This window comes from Capra hircus, chromosome 20 (genome assembly GCF_001704415.2).
Source record: "Capra hircus breed San Clemente chromosome 20, ASM170441v1, whole genome shotgun sequence".
Classification (NCBI taxonomy): domain Eukaryota; kingdom Metazoa; phylum Chordata; class Mammalia; order Artiodactyla; family Bovidae; genus Capra; species Capra hircus.
Window position 1 is genome coordinate 33556108 of NC_030827.1, and position 24091 is coordinate 33580198.

The 24091-nt window shown below is 38.8% G+C and overlaps 1 protein-coding gene across 1 annotated transcript in view; it reads right to left on the bottom strand.

Moving 5' to 3' along the window:
- Nucleotides 1–24091, bottom strand: part of C7 (complement C7) — a 57289-nt gene that overhangs the window by 23280 nt on the left and 9918 nt on the right. The window contains exons 4-11 of the mRNA XM_005694754.3: nucleotides 23440–23581; nucleotides 21163–21310; nucleotides 20058–20196; nucleotides 10982–11152; nucleotides 9471–9714; nucleotides 7253–7363; nucleotides 3668–3834; nucleotides 2247–2475 (exon numbers count right to left, since the gene is read on the bottom strand). Of these exons, the coding sequence (XP_005694811.1) occupies nucleotides 2247–2475; nucleotides 3668–3834; nucleotides 7253–7363; nucleotides 9471–9714; nucleotides 10982–11152; nucleotides 20058–20196; nucleotides 21163–21310; nucleotides 23440–23581 (1351 nt within the window). The remainder of the gene's footprint in view (nucleotides 1–2246; nucleotides 2476–3667; nucleotides 3835–7252; nucleotides 7364–9470; nucleotides 9715–10981; nucleotides 11153–20057; nucleotides 20197–21162; nucleotides 21311–23439; nucleotides 23582–24091) is intronic.

A 24091-nucleotide genomic window follows, 5' to 3' on the forward strand; every position in this document is an offset into this window, starting at 1 on the left:
AATCCAAAACCAAACGGTTAAACGCTCTGTCCAGTGCTGTACTGTAAGCCGGGTGCCACATCCCGACTGTAACTCGGTCTTACAGCTGAATCCAGGCTCTTTTTTTTATCACCTCACAGTCTCTCAATAAAGGCACATAAGGTCCTATTGTTAAAACCGTGATTGGGCCTCAGAAGAACATAGTCTATTGGGTATCCAGGTTGCCCACCCTAGGGTTGGAGCTGTATAACATGAGGAAATATGCAAGTAGGAGAAATGTGTCTACCTCCTGTCAGCATCCTACTTAACCTGCAGGTACCTCCTCACTCACCCTGGCCACCTTCCACCTCAGGGCTGGTTCCTGTCTCACAGTTTTTAGTATTTTCCCCATCATGTTCCTTGGGGGAGGTAAGAGAGAATTTGAAGCATATACTAAGAACTTTGCTTTCCAAGTTAGAAACTAATCTCAGGAACCACTCCCTCAAAGCGTTATTTTCTGCTAATAGAAGAGGGTGTTTACTGCTTCTTAGCTATTTCTGTTGGAGAAGGCAATGGCACCCCACTCCAGCACTCTTATGCCTGGAGAATCCCATGGACGGAGGAGCCTGGCAGGCTGCAGTCCATGGGGTCGCTAAGTGTCGGACATGACTGAGCAACTTCACTTTCACTTTTCACTTCCGTGCATTGGAGAATGAAATGGCAACCCCCTCCAGTGTTCTTGCCTGGAGAGTCCCAGGGACGGGGGAGCGTGGTGGGCTGCCATCTATGGGGTCGCACAGAGTTGGACATGACTGAAGTGATTTAGCAGCAGCAGCAGCAGCTATTTCTACTGCGTGACCTACATCCCTCTTCCCGTCTCTCCCCCAACTCTCACTCCTCAGTATCGTGGACACCGAAACTAAAATAATTTGTATAATAATTTTCCCCGATCGTCCTTACTCTTTCCTCCACAATTAGAAATTGAGTTGTGTACATGCGTGTGCTTAGTCGCTCAGTCATATCTGACTCTTTGCGACCCCATGGACTGTAGCCCGCCAGTCTCCTCAGTCCATGGGGATTCTCCAGGCAAGAATACTGGAGTGCGTTGCCATGCCCTCATCCTTCCAATCCAGGGATCGAGCCCAGTCTTCCACATTCCAGGCAGATTCTTTACCATCTGAGCCATCAGTATTAATAGTAGGTAATAAGAGCTTGATGTTTTATGAGTGCTACTCCATTCCTCACCAGCAGGGGGAGCTTCCAGTTTAGCAAATAGCTGTAAATCAACCCTTCAAAAGAATGAATCACAGAGGCGGTATTTTAATTTATCAGGCCTGGTCACTTGGGAAGATATTAGAAGGCAAAGATGCTTTCTTGATGTTTGTCTATAAGCAACCATGGTTTATTCATCTATTCATTCATTTATCAAACATATATTTATTAAGTGACTTTATGGATCAAGCCCTATGTCAGGCTCCAGGAATAAAGGAAGCAAACAGTTCTGACCTTAAGAAATGAGTTTCGAGATGAAAGAGCCACATAAATAAATATAAAAACAAATATACACAAATCGTCTCATACTTTGCCTACTCATAAAGTCAACTTCATGTGCTAAATACTTAAAGCACCAAATGCTCTGTTGAGTACACAGCTGTTGTTCAACAAATATTTGTGAATGAATGATTAATTGGTGGGACATAATGGAAAATAAAAACAGTGGTGTTTCCAAAGGCTTGCCACCAGAAAGGTTAGTCAGTGCAGACGAAAGCTCTGTAGACCTAAGTTAAGACAAAACTTTACTGAGATGACCACGGAAGGATGCAACATGTTTCAGGCAATAAATCTATTCTAACGGAGAGTGGAAGATTGAAGGCAGGTCTGTTAGTTCAGCACCTTCCCTGGTGGCTCAGACTGTAAAGAATCTGCCTGCAATGCAGAAGACGAGGGTTCGTTCCCTGGGTCAGGAAGACCCCCTGGAGTAGGGAATTGGCAAGCCACTCCAGTATTCTTGCCTGGAGAATCCCATGGACAGAGGAGCCCGGCGGGCTACAGTCCACGGGATCACAAAGAATCAGACACAACTGAAGTAACTAACAGTTTCTGTTAGTTCAGATGGGGAAATCAGTGAGACAGCAAAGGGCCCTGACCCTTAGCTACAATCTGGGGGTGGCATAGAGAGGGAGAGTCAGATTCAAAGCCTGATGGGACTTCCCCCTATATCCATACATGAAGAAGCACAATCTCAGAGGCCAGAGGGAAAGTGGCCTCCATAAATGCAGCGCACTGACCTGCTTGATCCCCTAGGAGGACTCCTTGCTCACACGCCACACCAAACGTGTTTGGTTTGCAGTAGCACTGGCACTGGCTTCCCTGAACAGTGGCCATGCCACCATTTTGACAAGGCCGGCAATGGCAGGGGTCAAATTCATCCAGATACTCCTCGATGGCCCGTTTCAGGTATAGCTTTTTCACAGAGGCACAGGGAACTTCCTTGACCAGTTCATACAAAGGTGTAAGCTACACAGATAAAGACATCACATGGTCAGTAATCAGAGTTTTAATAAGAAGATTTTCCTTTCAGCATTTTGGCTCAACCCCATTAAAATAAAATCAAAAGCCACTCATCTTCATTCCAACTATTTCTTTTTCAAATAAAAAAAGAAAGCAGCCCACTTCTTTATAAGACAAACCTAGGGAAAACTAGAACCAGATAAGGAAGGAATATTTTTTGCATCTTGTGTGAATGCATACATTTTTTTTAAAACCAATAGGACCTTCATTTTCTAGTTATTAAAAGGTTATTTTGAAGACCACACATTTCCACCCTTGCAAGATTCAGGTTCTCTTCAAGGTGATACACCACATTTGTTGCAGAGTATGCATTTCTTAACAAGTTAACATGTATAAATCTGAAGCTGTTTTTATTGGTGCCTGTCTTTTTTTTTTTTTTTTATGAGTGTCACAGATCAAGCTTTTGTGTGTTGTGTTCCTAACACCATTTTCCCCATAAGCCCTGTGGTCTTTACTGCAGTTTTGCCTCACTCTGAATTTTAGGAACACATATGTTGTATTATACAAGAACTGACTGTACCAATAAAACATCCTAAAATTCTGCCAGCCAGATTGATTCTATCTTTTTAGAACTAACCTGCATGACTCCAGGAACCAATAAACCCTGGGTATAGGAAGAAAGATGATCTGCCAAATGTAATACTAGACAAGCCTAAGTACCTTCCTATTGAAAGAATCTATAACTCCTCTGAATCAGGGACCAGGAAAGCATAACCAAATTTAGATCAAATGCTAGAAATGCAAATTTTAGCATTAATTTCTCTCGGGATTTGCAAGACATTTAACCTTTACAACTGAAATATGGACATACAAGATAATGAACCTTCTGTTTCCTATTATGTATGCATTCATTTCACTATACAAACCATAATTGGGATACAGAAAACGCTAATTACAGCCTTCTCTGTTTAACCACCTTGATTTAATCTCACTCTCCCAGTGCAAATAAACATGACTGCTTTCTGGTGCTTTCTTCCTTTTTTTTTTTTTTAAGTTTTTATTGGAGTACAGCTGATTAACAATGTTGTAACAGTTTCAGATGCACAGCAAAGGGTCTCAGCCATACATAAACATGTTTCCATTCTCCTCCAATCTCCCCTCCCATCCAGGCTGCCATATAGCACTGAACATCACATACCTTTTGTTTTATGACTTCCGGAAGATCAGTTACAGATCCTGCCCACTGAGAATATCGACGTTTGTTTCCAGCAGGATTGTTCAGCTCCAGGTAACTAAGGCCAGCCGAGAAGCCAGGACGTCCTCCTCTGACAGATGGGACCCCTCGCAACAAATTGCCCTCATTTTCTACTCAAGGAAAAATCAAATAAGTTCAGATGTACAAATGAAATGAGAATGAGAAAATGAAATTGAAAGTCTATCAAGTATTTTAACACAATCCATTTAATTGTATGACATTCTGGGAAAGGAAAAACTATGGAGACAGTAAAAATACCTGTGGTTGCCAAGTAGGAGGGATTTTTAGTGGATTTTTAAGATCCTTAAAGGGCTTCTAGAGCAGTGAAATTGCTGTATATGAAACTATAGCGGATTGTTGTTGAGTTGCTAAGTCATGTCTGACTCTTTTTCAATCCCATGGACTGCAGCCCATCAGTCTCCTCTGTTCATGGGATTTCCCAGGTAAATATACTGAAGTGGGTTGCCATCGCCTACTCCAGGGGATCGCCCAGATCCAGGGATGGAACCTACATCTCCTGCATTGGCAGGGAGATTGTTTACCACTGAGTCATCAGGGAAGCCCACTATAACGTTTACAGGTCATTATGTGTTTGTCCAAACCCACTGAATATACAGAAAGTGAAAGTGAAGTTGCTCAGTCATGTCCGACTCTTTGTGACCCCATGGACTGCAGCCCACCAGGCTCCTCTGTCCATGGGATTTTCCAAGCAAGAATGCTGGAGTGGGTTGCCATTTCCTTCTCCAGAATATACAGAACCCTCATGTAAACTATGGACTCTGAGTGATTATTCTGTGTCAGTATGGGTTCATCAGTTGTAACAAATGGACCACTGTGGCCTGGATGTTGATAGCGGAGGAGGCTGTGCCTGTGGTTGGGGATATAGGGACTCTCTGTCCTTTTTGCTCAATCACTTAGTGAACCTAAAATTACTCTAAAAACAATATCTATTAAGAGAGAAAATAAAAGACACAATCATTACCTAACAATAGATGATTATTAAGAGCTTATTACTCATATTCTTAACGTTCTTACTATAATAAGAATATTTGTTATACAGGAGACTGTCTTTCTCCTTAGAAAATAATACATGTACATACTTAGGGATGAAACATTATGTTGTTTGAAACTTCCAAGTGATTCAGCAAATATTATAAATATGTTAAATACATATTTTTGTATTGCTAAACAGTCAACATTATAAATACTGTACATAGATATATATGCAAACATATCAAAATAATAATTATTACATATAAGGTATGTGTACATGGGTGTTTATTACTATGTTCTTTCAACATTTCTGTATGTTAGAAATTTTTCATAAGAAAATGTTGGGAGGGAAAGTTCATTGCATCTGGAATACTATAGTAAACAAAATGCTTTTAATTAACAGGCATACATTAACACATAAAAAGTGTTTTTAAAAACTCAAATACTAATCAAATCCCTTTTTTTCATATCTGTACCTTATAATTTCAGAAATATTTTCATCTCCATGTGTAGCTGATTCTACACTGATCATGACTGGAAATTCCTAACTTGCTGATCAGAGCTTGATTTTCATTTCCATTTTTAAATCAAATTTTATAATTTCATCCAATTTTACAAATTTAAAAATTACAGTTTTATAATCAGAATATTAAGAAATACTAAGTCTCATATTTTTAATAAAAATACCTGAATGTGTCCTCATCTTGTTAGTTACATCTTTAATATGCATATAGAACCACTTTTAAAGCAGTGTATTGCAAAGTTCAGTCCCTGAACTACCAGAATCACCTGGAACGACTGCAGATTTCTGATATCAGATGGATATCTAGAAGGAAATAGCTGGGAGAAAAGCCGTGGACTGAGCAGCTGAACAGGCTAACCAGGTAATCCTCATGCACACCGAAGTGTGAGAATTACCACCTTAACTGATAAGCTTGTTTACAAAATACAGAGTCTAAGAAATCAGCTTGCATATTTATTTTTAAGCCTGTAGCCTCTCTCTCTACACCTCAGTAAGCTCTCTGCTCAACTGGCCCTCTTCCCCTAGACAACAGCCCAGGACAACAGCGAAGGGTCCAGACTATGAAGCCAGACATTGGAATCTCAAGCTTAACACCAACTGTAGTCTTAGGTAACCTCTCTGTAGCTCAGTGCCCTTGTCAGTAAAATGGAAATATGGAATAATATCCAGCTCTTAGGTGGGAGTATATTGGCTAATTCTTGTAAATCACTTAAAATGGTGCTGGGCACATTGTAAGTGCTACCTGTTTGTTAAGCCCAAAAGAAAAAATAACACAAAATAAAATTGACGAGCTACTTCTAATCACCAACCCAGCTGATAGCTGATGTCAACACCTTTTCAAAGCTCCCACTTTCATTTCTATTTCCAGATCATTGTATGTCCACGTTGTTCAACTACTTGTCCTTCTCCTTTGTCCTGTCAGCTCTAAGAAGACAGGCTCTTTCTCTAGCGTGTTCACTGCTGCCTCACCAGTGCCTCGAACAATTCCTTCAGACACTATAGGTTCCATAAATAGTTGATGAATACAGTAAGTAAATGAGGAATTAAAGCTTGGCTTAACAGTGTCTCCCTCCTCCTTGCATTTATCTGCTAAAGAATCCTCACTTCCTTGATGAGGACCTTAGTACCTGCATCAGTCTTCTCCTTCATCCCAATTTCTGCCATCATCCCAAGAGAACTTGAGCCCCAATATCACTCCATGGCCTTACACATTTCACGGCACAGTCTCATTTCCATCCCTACACCCTAAAAATCTCTTCATGTGAGGCAATTAAGTCTTAACACCAAATCCAATAAAGAATCTTCAGACGTTCTCTTACTTAACTTCACTCTAGCACTTCTCGCTATCAGCTTCTTCTCCTCTAACTTCCATTTTACTCATCTCTTCTGGTTTTTATCCTATCGAATTATTCCCTTTCAATCCCTCTTGTTTCACTACAACTTTATATTTGTCATCTTTCATTTATTCGCTCCCTGTATTGAATCTTTTAACAGCATCCCTCGCCATCAGGATGAAACCCAAACTCCCTGACACAGTGTCTAGACAGTCTGAATCAGCTTACCCTTCCAGTTCATTTCTCAATCACTCAAAGACTAACACCCCACCTCCCCTACTCTGCCACCACCATCACCACCACCACCATGCACCAAAATCTTTGCCTGCACTGAGTATCCACGTTACAGAATGAAACTGGAGCTTCCCCTTTCGGGGTCATTTTTCTAGACTGGTTTGCCAACCATCCTCACAGGAGACAGTGGTGGTGTACACGGAGGACATAGTTACGGAGCACAGGGCATACTCAGTGAACCTTCTGTTCTGCATGATGGATGGATGCATGGATGCAGATGGATGTCCATGACATCCGACAGAGAGATCACAGGTAAAATAGCCAAGTATTTGAAAAACGCAAAATAGAACGCCTGCTGAAATATCAAAATCCCTGGGAGACCACGAATTAACCATAAGGGGATGGAGGTAAACTTGTAATGAAAATGACCCCCTTCTCATTTACCTGAAACCGATTTTAAGGCCTCTTCCATCGTTGTGCATTTTTGTTTTGATGATGTAAACAAAAACTGGAAATGCGAGGAAGCACACTTCCTCTTGTCCTCTGAATGGAAATCTGGAGGGAAAGGTTTTAAACGCGCTTAGTCTGCACATTTGTTGAAAGTCTTCTTTGAGATGCCAGGTGTGAGAGTGGGAGAAGAGGCTGTTTCCTACCACTGTGGCCATATAATCAAAAATGTATGATGTGTGTATTTTCAAGTGCTGTAGACGGATCAAGGGTCAGAAAAAGCAATATTTGATCTTTGTTATAAACAAAATAAGATACATGCATATATTTAGGGAGAAGGCATCAAGTGTCTGTCTCACTTTCAAATGATTCAGCTGATATTGGCTTCTAATATCTTTGACCAGAGGGTGGGGTTACAGTGGAGGGAACTAAAATTGAACACCCCAAAGTTTGATATCTTTCACCCAACCACAGTCAGCTTCTCAGGCACAAGGCAAATAGGTAAAAGTTAATATGCAATGGCCTCCAGCCCACCTACTGGAGACACCAAAAACTGGGTTCTGGTTCTATAATAATTAATTCCCAAAACCCTAGTTCTAGTGCCTCAGTCTCTCCATCTTTAACATCTCTGGTTTCTACATTTTTTTCCAATTACATCTTAGTTGGTTATAATTTCTGCTCATTATCAATTGGAATTTTGCCAATGTAATTTTAAAAAAGAGGATAGAAAATAATAAAGAGTTGAAATACATTTTAATATAATTTTACTAACAATATTATAATAAACTCAATATTTCTTAAAGAACACTTGTATGTATCATATCCCAGGAGCCTTGATTAATTTCAATTAAAACTTTTGGGAAGAACAGAAACTACTCAAGTAAAATTTTTACTCATAATTTTTAACAACTCAGATGGCTTTTTAAAAAATCCTCTTCATTTCTTTTAAGTGTTAAAGAAAAAAAAATGATCATGAAACTGAGTTTAGATCAAGCCATTTTCTGGATTAATTCCCCAAAGAAATGTTGCCTCTGTTGTTGCTACAAAAACCTATACTTGTGCATTCATTTCCAACCTGTTGAGGTTGGAGAGGTTAAGATTCTAATTGAACCATAATTGGTAAAACAAAAACAACAACAAAAATTAAGCTCAAGGTGGGAAAATAGTCAATGGAAACAGAAAATATTGTGGTTTACCCACAAGAGAAGGCTATATTCCTCCTCTGAATCTCATCTGAAAAGTCTTACTCTCCTCCAAAGTGGTAAGAAAGTGTTGACTGAAGAATAAGGCGCTGAAGAGGTGAATTGGGATAGAGAAACAAGTGTGGCCACAGGCTTCAGGACAAAACTGGGAAGAAGTTTGGACTTGGCCCATAAATAAGCCAGGGCCAAAAGGTCTTTGGAGAGGAGGAATGGATCCTAAGACTCACGTGCTCCTCCAACATGGCAGTAGCTGGTGAGGAACATCCTCTCACCGTGGAATCAACCAAGCATGAACTCAGTAGCGTGCCCAGTTTCTAACAAGAATCAGGCAATTCCAGCAACAACATAACATAAGGATAGAGCTAAGCTGATGCTGGAGCCCGCTAGACCTCCCTACAATCTGTATGCCTTGAGAAGAGTCTCTTCACAGCACTGAGTCTCCATTTCCCCATCTGTGGGGAGGAGCCATAATGGGCATCTCACTGAGTAGCGGTGAGGATCCTTGCTGACATAGACAACTCACCTGTTGAGGAGGAATCAATAAATTTAAGCTGTTGTTACAAGTCTTAGGTAGTAAGCAAACTTGTGATATTCAGAGCAGATTTGTTTTTAAAGGCATGTGAGTGGTAAAGAACAGAGGCAAATAAAAAAAATACTTCATTGAAACATCTTGATTTCTGCAATATTAGTAAAATCATCAGTTTTCCTCAAGGAATAGTACTTAATCTGAGAAATGGGGAGATCAAAAATGCAATCAACACCCTCTAGAGATAACAACAATGATAATGACTTAATTCTCATTTCAGGATACTAACCAAAAGAGTAAGCAAGCTTTTTCTTAAGGCCTGGAAGATTTTGTGTAGAGTATAATGGACTCATACAATTTTGGATTCCTTTGCAATTTAACCACTATTTGTTATATTTTAAAGCTCTAAAGTTTATGTTAACTACAGGTTATTCCCCCATTAAAATACTTGCAATGCTTATATATAGCAATGTTTTTAATACTCTACCAAATTTTTTGACTTTTTCTGAGTCCATATGAAAGAAAACTTTGTATTCTCCTCCTAAGGACCCAGACTGAAGATAATGTGTTCCATACTGGTCAATCAATCTTCGGTAGGCGCTGTAGTCATACAGAGAGGGAAGGTAAGAGAGTTCCTTCCAGAATGACTCAGCCAGTTGTAAAAATTCCGGATTGTTATTGATAAACTGAGCCACTTCAACAGTGTTCTGAAGAACCAACAATTGATAACTCTATAGGAAGAAGAAAGAGTAAAAGGCATTTTAGGTTGAAGATTAAAAGGCAACAGAAATAGTTTCTGGTCCAGTGTCTCCATCAACAGTCACCTACATTAATGCAGGCTTTATGAATTTTTGTTTTTGATGCATAATGAGGTCTCTTCTGAGCTCACCCACTTGTAGCAATCTAAGGAATTTTTGGAATCTCAAACAAGAATAACATCTGAGTGATGACTTCATAACTTGTTTTATAGCTAACTTTTAAAACCCCAAGACAAAATTGTTATGCCCTCCTCAACTAGCAAAAAGGAATCAGCATCATTAACTACTAAATAATCTCACAAATAGGGATATAATGTCCCTAGAGTCCACATCTTGACAATGACTTATCAGTAGGGTGACCATCTAATTTGTCTTTCATACTGGGGTATTTGCAGGGTAAGCCACTAAATAATGAGATCTTTTAAACCCTTCCTAGGCATCTTTTCATGATATCCAAGACAGAGTTAACTTACACTAAATTCTCACTTATATGAATAATATAATATGGATATGATAAATGTTTTTACACTCATATTTCCACTTAGTCATAAAACAAACAATATCTATATTCCTTTATACCTCGCTTATGTGATTTAGTTATCAAGTTACTGACTTTAAGAATGAGATGAATTGTGCATATTATGAATGATAATCAGCCTGAAAAATCCTTTAGCACTAAGTATGTATCAATTGGTACAATTCATCTCAACTGTTCAAGTTGCCCATGATGAAAGTCTTAGTATCTCAAAACAACAGAATATCTAAAGTTAAGTCTTTTAACTCCTCAGATGAAAATGTTTGTCTCTCCAAAGTAATAAGGTATTTTAACATCTTTTATTGTAATACACCTTCTTTGAAAAACTCTAGTATTAGTGTTTCAAAAGCACCTCTTTATTGGATTTTTGAAATTGTATATAGCACCTATAGTACCATCAGTAATCATGAATTAGAAATTTATGCTAGTTTTAACTCGAAGATTTTAAGTTTATAAGTATTTTTTAGATTTTTAAATAAGAACAAATAATGAGAAAATTAAAAATGCAAATAAATACAATATGAAAGAATTAACAAGACAAAAGCTATATATTTTAAAGAAGTATATTGGATTAACTCTTTGAAGAAGGTACTATGCCCTAATTAAAAAATGATGGCTGATTATTTTGGTAAATACACTTTTGTTAATGTTAGAAATACTTAAACCAGCAAAATATAGAAAAGTTAATGAATATTTCACACTAACCTTTTTCTTAACGAGTATATTCGTATTTGAAGCGTAACCATATGAAGAAGATGAGGAATGAAAAAAGAGGATACGTCCTTGACTAGATGATGAATGTTCTGTTGATGTATCTTTTACATAAGCCCAGGTACTATTGTAAAATTCATGATTAAAATCATTATTTATTTTCACCTATAAACAAAATGGAAATATTTGCTATGAGAAAATTAAGGTCTTAGATGTAACCAAGAATAACTTGTCATGGCTTCCCTGTGGCACAGAGGCTAAAGAATTTTCCTGCAATGCAGGAGACCTGGGTTTGATCCCTGGATTGGGAAGATCCCCTGGAGAAGGAAATGACAATCCACTCTAGTACTCTGGCCTAGGAAATTTCATGGACAGAGGAGCCTGGCAGGCTACAATTCCTGGGGTTGTAAAAGTCAGACATGACTTAGTGACTAAACTTACAACCACCACACCTTAAATATGTACCATAAAGAAAATGAAAATTTTGCTATGATCAAATTAAGGCCTTAGATGGAACCAAGAATCTTTCATCATGGATCCCTTATCATGGACACTTTCTTCACATGATCTTCTCCAAAAGACAAAGCTCTTCATTAATGTAAAACAACAGTGATTCTAAGACCAGGCCTATATGACTGTAAAGAATAGAGTTCATTATAATAATTACTTAGTCCATATTATAACAATTAGTGCATTATTAGAATTACTCTTTGTCAAGCAGGAGACGTAGTACTAATAACAGCAATCCCATGGGATTCACAAAATATGTTTGTGTACAAACATCTTGCATTTTCCTTTAATGCCAGCATTTAGCCCAAAAGTGAGCAAATTACCAGAGTTACACTAACGGAGACCTACAAAGCAGCTGGCTCTTGACTTTTCATCCAATAGAGGGACACAGAGATGCAAACAGGTGATATGAACTAGTTAGATCTCTGGGGCTTTGTTTCTGAAATGTTCTATATGATCCGTAGTGGATTTAAATTTCTAATTCTGTTAGACTTAAATAAATGCTAGGATTAGAATTGTCTTTCCTTTGCTAGATGGTAGAAGAAAAAGCCATCCCAGAAGAATTTTAAAACAGACAACAGGATAGTCACATGTGGCTGAGAAGTGACAGCTCCAGCATTCATGGAGAAAACTATCATTTCTTTATCCTTTATTTTGTCCTAGATTAAGTGTCAAAATGAGGGCTGTAAAGTAATATAAATGTTGGAAGCATCCAGTGGAAGGTAGGGTAATGAAGAAGTGAGCATACATCCCATCTAAGAGGGTCTAAACATTCAAACCCATCAGACAGTCTTGTATGTTACTATAAGTTCTACCATTGATAGATATCTGATGTTTCAGGAAAAAAAAAAAAATATATATATATATATATCTAAATCTTCATAAAAAAACTTTACTTTTTTAAATCATAGGCAACTAACTTGCTCAAAATGTGAGTCACCAGGAGAATAAAACAAAACATGCAATATGACTCTCAGTCTGTTCTGTATGAATATTCAAACCAGTAACTCTCCTTTCACAAGTATTTGTCTTTTATTATATGTTTATACACCTCTGTATTTAAAATCAAGGTATAAAAAATGCATAGAAAACTTAAATAAATAAAAATTTAAAAAAAAAAAAAAGAAAACTTAAACGATGAATATGATACATTTTTTGGAGAAGGAAACAGCAACCCACTCCAGTACTCTTGCCTGGAAAATCCCATGGATGGAGGAGTCTGGCAGGCTACAGTCCATGGGGTCACAAAGAGTCAGATACGACTAAGCTACTTCACTTTCACTTTTCATGATACATTTTTAAAATAAAGCTAAAAAATAAAGTACAATATTATGCAGCCATCATAAATTATGCTTGTGAGGACAAACTATTCATGTTAAATGATAAAGCAAGTATAAATGTGGTATTTAGATATCCTATTAATTACAAATATGCAAGTATATGCCCAGTCCAAAAAAAAAAAAAGACTAGAAAGAAATTCAACAGCAGAATGCCAGGAAATATTATAATACTTTTGTCACTACTCATGTTAAAAATTAGGCATGCCTTCTAAAAACATGCCAGGAGAGAAGAAAAAATGGATTTAGCTATACCTTTTATTTCAGCATTATTTTCAATATATTATGCAATTGACTTGCTTAAAATTCAAGTGCAAAAATTCAGCTCAAGTCAAAATGAAGGCTACACTATTATTCTTGACTACAAAGAGGACATTATTGCTTTTGGCTGCACCATTGGCATTGGCGTGTGAGAGATTAGTTCCCTGGCCAGGGATGGAACCTGAGGCCCTGCAGTGGAAGCACTCAGAGTCTTAACAACTGGACCTCCAGGCAAGTCTCAAAAAGGACAGTATTAAAAATGTATTAGAGATTTCTAGAGTCATTAGATAGTGTCTCAGTCATATTTGGTCTTGGATAGACACAGAAGTGTTTTTCCTTTCTTAAGAAAGAAAAGTTATCTACCTTCCTGTCAAAGCAAAAAAAAAAAAAAAGTCTATATTTTTCTTATCTTCAAATGCACAGTTCAAATACTTGATTCGTGATTTATGCACATAAGCCTCTTCAGAACATGAATTCAGCATCTCCTCACTCCTGTGAACTCTCCACATTGCCACAGGAATCTTTTCTCAAGGTAGTGTGATCTTAAATTTGCTTCAATTAATACCCTCTTCATTCTGGCTAAGATCCTGAATTCCCCCTAGACTGAGTCTTCCTCTGAAATCACAATTCAAACATCCTACACTCTGACTTTTTTACTCTTTTAACTCTCATTCTACTATTGCCAGAGCTTATTATTCAACTTCATAGAAAGAAGCCCTGCAAGTTACTTTCCCTTCTGTTTCCCTATCAGCACCTTCATTTTTTCACTTCCTTCCTGTTGTGGGTAAGCTTCATGGTTCATGACTTCAACCATTCTCATGCCAATGAACCTAACTCTTGCCAATGAGCCTTATCTAGGTATGTCCTGCCACAATATTTGCCAAGCAAAAACTCAACTCTAGTTCAGTCCTCACAGCCAAGCAGCTTAGCACTACTACAGAAAAATCACACAACTATCAGTTGGTGTTATGATAAATTCATTCATGATTTCTAATTTCAGGGGAACCCTCAGTACACGCCAGCAATCCTAAATCTCTAGCCAATTCTTTCTCCCATTCCCTACAGTATCCGTTTCAAAAGTTCTGCACCCATCTCAACCCCTCACCCTTACAGCCATTTCTTTCACTCTTAGAAGATAACCTTAATCTCTTTCTTTACAAATATTCCCTCTGTCAGACAAGAGACTTCTCGTACTTCTGGATAACAAATCTAAAACCTTATGAACACCCTCACTTCCTTTCTGCACACGTGTTCCTCTTCCTATCTAAGGCTAATTTCTCTGACTTCTTTCTATACCGCATTTCTTCCCACCTTTCCAAAGGACCAATTAAATCGATTACTCCCTGTCTTACAGCTTCAAGTTTTCTTTCTCTACTGGCTCGTTTCTATTAACACTTACACATATTCTGGGGCTTCCCAGGTGGTGCTAGTGGTAAAGAACTTGCCTGCCAGTACAGGAGACATAAGAGACACAGGTTAGATCCCTGGGTTGGGACGATCCCCTGGAGGAAGGCATGGCAACCCACTGCGGTATTCTTGCCTGGAGAAGCCCATGAATAGAGGAGCATAGCAGACTACAGTCCATGGGGTCGCAAAGACTTGGACACAACTGAAGTGACTTAGCACACACATACACACACTCTAATCCTGCCGAAGTAAAAGGCACTACAGTGACTCCAAAGTCACACTTCTGGCCTTCACACCCTATAGCTGTCATCTCCTAAAATAGTAGATGATACTACCTACTTACTTAGGTTATTATAAAGAAAAATAAAGGTACATTTAAAGCACTTGAAGCAGTGCTTAGTATACAGAGGGCTCTTAATATATGTGAGCTATTTTTATCATTATTCAAATTATTTTTTTGTTAACAAAGTAGATTTCGAAATCTTGGACAACTAGACTCATACCTTCAGAGGATGCAGAGGATCAGATAACTAAGCATTAGTTAAAATTTCCTTTAGAATATGTTTTTGCTATTAATTTGACAGACATATCTGATCTCTAAATAACAAAGTGAAGTAAATCAAAGACAAATATCACATATCACTTTTACGTGGAATCTAAAAAACTGACACAAATGAACTTGTTTACAAGATAGGAAAACAAACAGACATAGAAAAACAAACTTATAGCTACAAAGGGTAAGGAGAGGGATGGTAAATTAACTGGGGATTAGCAGATGTCAGCTACTAAATATTAAAATAGATAACCATCAAAGTCCAACTGCATAGTGCAGATAACTATATTCAATATTTCGTAATAAACTATAATGGAAAAGAATCTGAAAAGAATATATATACATATATATATATATATATTTAAAGACTCACTTTGCTATACACCAAAAACTGACACAACATTGCAAATCAGTTATATTTCAGTAAAAATTTTAATATTATGAAGTACATCCAAGACCAAGACAGGAGGATCCAGAAAGTTATTTTCTCCACCCTGATCTTTGCTCACTCCCATCTGCAACTCATTACATGCTGAGAATAAACAGGACTGTCTTTCAGCATCTCCCAAGCTGCACTAAGCAGGGTGGCACCTTCCCAAGTGACCAGGGAGCAGGAATGTGCTTGAATTTCAAAGCCTTCCTTGCAGTAGGAAAAACATGAGCAAACAGAGGACAAGCATAGCTTCAAGGTAAGTGGCCTACGTGGTACGAAACGGGGTTTGTCCTGGATAAGCTATCAAGCTGATTTCGAAAACAGAGAGTAGAAGAGAGACTGACCGATTCTGTTTTCTTTTTATTCTCTAATGTTATGTTCCAACAAGCCAAAAGTCACGTTCTGCCTGAAGAGGGCTGAATCTGCAGTGGCCCGCAGTCTGTCTGAACTGAGGAGAACATCGACCACCTCCATATTGGCACCTGGGTTTCGCACTTGCCTGACTGACTCACTGCCTGCTACTTCCACCTCACTTCCCTCGGGCTGGATTCTCAAAACATCTCTACTCTTCACTCAATAACAGGCTATAATTTCCCTCTACCTCTGACAAACATTCCTTCAAATTCAGTGACTGGAAAGGCATTTCAGATGTCAATCCAAAAACCAAGTCACGCTGTGAAAAATGAATGGCAGGATTATGCTGTTATTAAATTATTTTTCTTCTTCAGAAGTAGCAGGCTTCAACATGTCTTCCTTCCAATCATGTCAAAAGCCCTCTCCCTCATTATTTCCTCTGTTCTATACGTGTACACACACACTTCTCCCCCTTATAATAATGAAAGAATTATCAACACATTACCCTAGGAATAAGAGGAGAAAAATCTCTGTGCATATACCTACCTCACATTCTCCCTTTAGGCCAAAGGATAAATTACATGTTTTTCACTATGTTAGAATCTAGAGTTGAAAAAGCATTTAATACAATACATTGGGAGAGTAAAATGGGCTTCCCTGGAAGATCAGCTGGTAAAGAATATACCTGCAATGCAGGAGACCCCAGTTCGATTCCTGGGTCGGGAAGATCCTCTGGAGAATGGATAGGCTACCCACTCCAGTATTCTTGGGCTTCCCTGGTGGCTCAGATGGTAAAGAATCTGCAGTGTGGGAGACCTGGGTTCGATCCCTGGGTCGGAAAGATTCCCTGGAGGAGGGCATGGCACCCCACTCCAGTATTCTTGCCTGGAGAATCCCCAAGGACAGAGGAACATGTCCATGAGGTCACAAAGAGCAACTAAGCACAGCACAGGGAAAGTAAAATATACTAGAAAAATGAAGGGCTGTGAAGTCTGACATACTAGCGTGTGTGCTAAATCACTTCAGCCATGTCCAACTCTGTGCGACCCTATGGACTGCAGCCTGGCAGTCTCCTCCGTCCAAGGGACTCTCCAGGCCAGAATACTGAAGTGGGTTACCATACCCTCCTCCAGGGGATCTTCCCAACCCAGGGAGCAAACCCATGTCCCTTAGACCTCCTGCATTAGCAGGCCGATTCTTTACCACTAGCACCACCTGGGACACGCTGGAACCGAGCCCTAAGCCTTACTATTAATTTAGTGACTTAGAGCAAGTCAGTTGAAGTCCTCTGAGCCTTGATTTCTACTTATATAAAACAGTAAAATATTATTTACCTTCCACAGATATTGTGAAGATATTGTGATTAAAATTATACAAATTTCTTAAAATAGTACGGATGCCACCAGAGGTAATCAAAACTTGGTAGCCATGATCATTTTTCAGATCTGTTCCACTTTCTATTTTCATGATTCAATAATTTTTAAGTGTAACTTAATTCCATTATAATTTGGAGGTTTGTGGGTTTGCTCCTTATAATCAGAACTGCTTTCTGAAGATGGTTAATTTTGGTAAACTAAAGGCCCTTCCCTCTGAACATTCTAATAGTTTTGCTTTACAAATTTGGGAGTAATCAGTAAGCAGGGTTGAACTGGAAAATTTTGAGTTCTTGGAAGATGAAAGGAAAGGCATGAGAGAGGAAACCTTGGAAGAGAAGAGCAAGAAACAGGCTAAAACAGGATGAGACCAGAAACTTCTTTTTGTTGTGGTTGTGGAAGGACAGACAATTTAAGATGGAAGATCGCAACTGTTTTTGTTGAATGAGTTGGCATTGCTACAGCAGACAATCTCTATGTTCCCTTTAAATCTTCAGGAATTTCCCCTAAAGCCATTACGCTTTTGTCTGAGTAGATTTAGGTAGTGTATATGACAGAAACAGCCCACAAGAAGCAGAGGAGACCTCAAGACCATAAATGAAGTTTAAAAGCCTGGAATACAGATGCTGGCAATGATGTGGAGCACAGGTCACTCTTCCACACTGCTGGTGGGGTATAGATGGACCATATATATAGATATCCATTTTGGAAACTTTAGTAAAATATAACCTGCACATAACCTACAAGGCAGCCATTCGAGTTCCAGGTGTTTGCCCTAGAGAAACTCTAGCTCATTGGCATGGAACAACTCATGCACAAGAACTTTCAAGGCATTTTCATTAGAAAAAAAAAAAAGCAAACAGTAGTAAAAATGCCATCTACGTCAGCATGAATAAATTTCAAAACTAATCTTGAGTGAAAGAACAATTCACAGAAGAAAACATACTATATGATTTATCTGTGTAAGTGGCAAAGAATAAGCAAAACTAAATCACAAATTTTTCTTTAGGACAAAAACATATGGGATAAACATACACAGGAAAACAAGGAAGTGATTAATATCAACACAAAATGTAAGATAGAGGCTACACGGTCTGTGCAGGTGGAGAGGATGCGACAGAGAGGGGTAGATAGAAGCCTTTAAGTCACTGGCAATACTCTATTTCTTAAGGTGGGTGCTGGGCATACATGAGTCCTGTTTGTATAATTGTTTTGTTGTCCAATTGCTAAATCATGTCCAGCTCTTTGGAACCCCATGGACTGCAGCACACCAAACTTTCCTGTCCTTCACTATCTCCTGGAGTTTGCTCAAACTCATGTCCATTGAGTCGGTGATCCAACCATTTCATCCTCTGTTGTCCCCTTCTCCTCCTGCCCTCAGTCTTTCCCAGCATCAGGTTCTTTTCCAATGAGTCAGCTCCTTGCATCAGGTGGCCAAAGTATTGGAGCTTCAGCATCAGTCCTTCCAATGAATATTCAAGACTGATTTCCTTTGGTATTGACTGGTTTGATCTTTTTAGTTTTCTCCAAACTGCAAGTATATGTTATTCACACACTTCGGTACATATGAAATATTTCATAATTGCTGCCACCAGGGGGAGACTCTGTGGCCCCCAGAGGCCCCATTGTGATAGTGCTGCTTCCTGACCTGCTGGTCTTCAGGAGTTATTACACTAGTGACATCCTGGAGCGTGTGCTCTGTTTTGGAGGGGATATCCTGAATATTACAGGGAACATGCTCCTGGCACTCCTAACAGTGGAAGAGAATCCACTGGGTGACATCATTACCCTGGTGGCCAAATGGAGGCTGCACATACAGAAGTAATTTGGGATCTGCCATATCAGAGCTAAAGATAGTTCCCTGCAGCTAAAGATAATTCCCCCACCAAGGACTGATCTCCCCCCAACCTCCACAGTGAAAGCATGGAGTCCCAACCACTGGACCACCAGAGAATTCCTTATTTTGCATTTTTAAGTAATGTTATATAAGTGGTATCATACAGTATGTACTTGTGGGCTACTTTAATTCAGCATAACTTGCGATTCATCCATGTTGTAGTGCGTATGAGTAGCTCATTCCTTTGCATTGCTGGGTAGTATTGTATTGTATGGATGTAATATCTATTCACTTTTGATCTATAATTGGATTGTTGTCAGTTTTTAGCTATCACAAATAAAGGTGCTATGAACATCTGTGTAAAAAAAATAAAAAATAAATGCATTTTTAACCTTGGCAGTGGTTAGGAAATTATCACAATCAGTTATGACCAGAGTCTTGAGTTTTAACACCCACACAGGAACAGACCATCAGGTTCTGGGAGCATGGAATTGAAAATGAGACAATAGATATTTCAGCACGAATGACACAAATTAAAAGTATTATGGCCCTGTACCCCAGAGTTAAAGAATATGTGTTCTTAACAAACTAGAGAATATAACATAAAAGAAGTAGACTCACAGATAAGGAAAACAAACTGAGGGTTACCAGTGGAGGGGTAAAACCGGAGGGGGAGAGTAGGGGGCACAAACTAGTAGGAGGTGTAAGATAGGCTCAAGGATGTATTGAAAAACCGGGAATAGAGCCAGTATTTTTTTTAACAACTGTAAATGGAAAGTAACCTTTAGAAACTGTATAAAATGTTTTAAATGTTTATGAATAAATAAAACATTTTTTAAAGGAAAATGTATTCTTTTTAAGCTCATATAAGACATTTATAAGAATTGATTGCATATAAGACTACAAGTAAACTCTCAACAAAATATCAAAAAGCTCAATATCATAAATAATGACCTCTGGCAACAATTTACAGACTAGAAAGAAATTAAATCCATAATTAAGTACCTGGAATGTGTAGGAGAGGATATTTCCACTCAGTCTGTAGAAATCTCTCCCATCCCCACTATACACCTTTCTGCATTGACCACCAAAACTTTTGGTATTGAGGACTTGGTTTCTAAACTGGCCTGTTAGCACATTGTAACTGTTAAAAAAAAAAATGAAAGAAGAAAAGGCTGTTGAGCAGTTGTTGAAACAGGCATCATTAGTGAGCTCTAGATATTCTTGAAACACATTACAGTTAAGCATCTCTGGGCAATCTCAAATAAAAGCCTCCTAAAGCATACCATACATTACCAACTCCCCTTGATTGGTATAATGTCGAACACCAATAAATGGGGAAACTCAAGATCTTTTTAGCCCTAAGAACAGATTTAGGAAACACACAGCTCTTTTGTATCTATGGCAACAGCTGGTTTTGAATTGCATCTTTAGATAAAACCAATACAATTAAGATTACTCTTGAGGAGACAGAACTCTCTACAAATGAATTTCAACTAATTGGCCCCTTAGCATGCTAACTGGTATACTCCTTGGCGTAATTTTACCACTTTTCTGTTAACAAATTTCACATCTATCAGTCTCAGAGATTATCTTAAAACCTTGAAACCGTAACTTGAGCCTGACCTTTAAAAGTTTTTCAGAATTCTTTTTGAAAAGGCAAACAGGATCATTCTAACTTCATTTGAAAGTTCCCAGCTAGCTGAGACAATTACTTTTCATCCCAACACACTTTCTCTTTTCTTCCGCTGCTCTCATTCTGCGCTCTCTTAATTCCCTCGAATAGCCCCACATCATTGAGTTAGTTCTCCATCCCATCTCCCTCTCCCACAGGGTGACTGACTGGCCAGGTTTCCCCAGGTCTGAGGGGTTTCCTTGGATGCAGGATTCTCAGTGCTAAACCCAGGACACTCCAGGGACAACTGGTCCTTCTGTGCTTTACCGCATATACTTACAGGTGTATATGTAGGAATTTTTCTAATGTTTCAGGATGTGGCAAAGGTTGACTATTAGTTGATTTGCTATTATATTTACCAAACCACAGAATAAAACACAACAAAATGAAAACTACAGCTCTTAGATGCATACAGGAAGCCACCCAGCACCTTACCCGCGTCCAGTAAGCTCTATGTTGGGAGGAGGTTTAACAACGTCACAGGCGGGTCTGCTCTCTGCATCCTCGCATCTGTCTTCATCAGCACCATCCTCTTCACAGTCAGAATCCCCATTGCAAACCAAAGATTTGCTGATGCACTGACCTGAACACAAGACCATCCACCACACAAAAATATAAGAGGAAAAAAGGAAAACACTGCCTGGGGTCAAAAGGTTTCAGCCTGGGCTCCCAACATAGTACTGATACTGTAGTGTGAATTTAAGATAAATCCTCACCGCCCAAGGAATGAGTGCTGATTATTTTGGTCCTCATTTTGCAACATGCAAAATTGATTCCGACCTTGCATGAACAATAAAATTGAAAATAGAACCCAAATTCAAATTCCAGGCTCTTATCCATAACCATCAAGCATTTTGGTCTCCAAAATCATACAAGGTCAACTATTGGGAAGACAGAGTGATTTCCTGCTCTTCAATTTTTGATTTCTTTTCTGAAATCACTGACGAAGATGCTGAAGTCCTGCCTTTCTTGGTATTTTAAATATGTATGCTTTGAGAACATGGGGACTGGATTAAAAAAAATAAAATTCAACATTTATTTAGCATCTTCTTTGTTCTAGACACTCTTAGGTGTTGGGATGCAAGTAAAAAGGAATTCACCAGGCTTTTCATACACTTTACAGTCTAATAGGAAAGAGTGTGAAGATAGATCATTGCAATTCAGCAGTATAACTGTCATGATAGACACAAGCTGAGAGTGCCAGAAGCACAAGAGGAAACACTAGAGATACCAGATGATCTAGCCCCTGCCCTCCTCCCCAGTATCATCTCCAGCCATTCTCTTACCAGTTGCTTACACCCTAGTCATACTGGATCACTTACATAAATCAAAGGTCAATCTTTTGGCCACCTCCACTGACTTTGCAGATAGTTTTCTCAGCCTCAAAGGGGTTTCTCTACCTCTCGCCTACTTGTCCTTCAAAAATCAGATCATATATTATCTTCTCTCAAAAACCACCCCTCCCCCACAAACTATGATATATGTCCTTCATCTGTGTCTTTATAGCAAGCGTGGCACAAAACTGTCCTGCTAGCCCATCCCACTATGCTGTCATTTGATCCAATGCAACAAACGTTTGTTGAGTGTCTACTATGTACTACACATTCCAGATGAAAAAAAAACAAAAGAAATAGAATCCACATCTTCAAGGAATTCACAGTCTACCAAGAGACACCCAGGGCAACATATACTTCAGATTACAGATGATACAACTCACATGGAAAACATGGAAAGTAGTTTAAGTAGCTTTATTAGTTGGGTGTTTAGGGAAGGTTTCCCTAAGGAGGCATCGTCTGACTTGAGTTTTGAAATTAAAATAGGAGTTTGAGAGGTATTGTTGAGAAACACTTCTAACACAGGAATTTTTTTATGTACTATTCTGCCCATAAAACTAAGAATTTTGAGGGAAGAGGCTGTTTCATTCTACATCTGTAACCCTCATTTCTGTATCTGAACATAACAAGAATAATAAATGCTTGCTGAAAGTTGTTGAATTAACCTGTCTGCAAAAATGCAACATAGTGCATGCCTGCTAAGTTGCTTCAGTTGTGTCCAACTCTCTGTGACTCTATGGACCATAGTCCACCAGGCTCCTCTGTCAACGGGATTCTCCAGGCAAGAATACTGGAGTGGGTTGCCATGCCCCCTCCTCCAGGGAATCTTTCCAAATCAGGGATTGAACCCATGTCTCCTCCACATCCTGCAGGAGATGCAGGAGGGTTCTTTATCACTAGTGTCACCTGGGAGGCCCAAGACAAGAGGTCAAATAATATGCAATCCAAAATTATGTTTCAGTCCCCTATGCATAGGGATGACTTGTATCAGTCCTTAATTAACTAATTAGAGTTGTTTTTCTTGTAAACATAAAAATAATTTGGGCAGTCATATTGTTTTTGCCTGACTTCAGTCTTTATTCCAGTCTCCTTCTACATCTTAACCAAAAATGCAATGTCAAGAACTGTTTGGGTCTGTCAATAGCCATGTTTCTTTTCAAAGAGTATCCCCATCTTTATTACTGGATGCCACCCATGCATTTGAAAGAATGATAGCTGAATATGCAAATAATATGCCAATAAAAATCCAACTGATTTGGGGGGAAACTGGTATAGGCTAGTATAAGTGCAATAGAACTCAACAGGTATATACTGAGCAAGTTAAACAAATAACATCTGAATTCACCCTCTGCATGCTGAGCCTATGAGAAGCAAATACCTGAGAAACACCTGAAACGTTCTCCACATCCTTCTTCTGTGGGACATCCTCGAGTAGGTTTACATGGTTGTGTTTCAAAAGCACTTCCCACACAGGAATGGCCACCATACTGTCCATAAACAGCAATCGACCGCCTGCGAGTCTAAATACAAAACAAACACATCTCCAGTATCTCCAGGTTCCTTTATCTGAGAAATAAAATCTGAGATAAATGAATACATTTGGAGAAATGACATTCATAAAACTTTTCTGGTGTACTACAGAAGTAAAATGTCCGAAATCAATGAATCCAGAAACCCACTTGTCTTTGAGTCTGGTGACACTTGGGTTATTATTTCTAGAGCACTCCCAGTTTATATTTATGCTTAGGGTTGAGTGGGAAAAAAAAATAATGAATCTTTAAGAAAGAGTTCTGGATAGAACTATAAGCAAATAGATCACAATACAGAATGATTCATTTTTCACCAAAGCAATGTACCAAGGGTTAACTAGAAAAGGTGAAGTGAATTTGGCTGGAGGAAAAGTAAGGGTACTAGAAAGGGGAACTAAGATGAAGTGGAGTTAGGGAAACCTTTAGAAAAGTGGTGGAAATTGATTTGAGCTGAACCTTAAGCCTTCTTCAGGAAGGCAAAACAGTCCAGAGAGAGATATA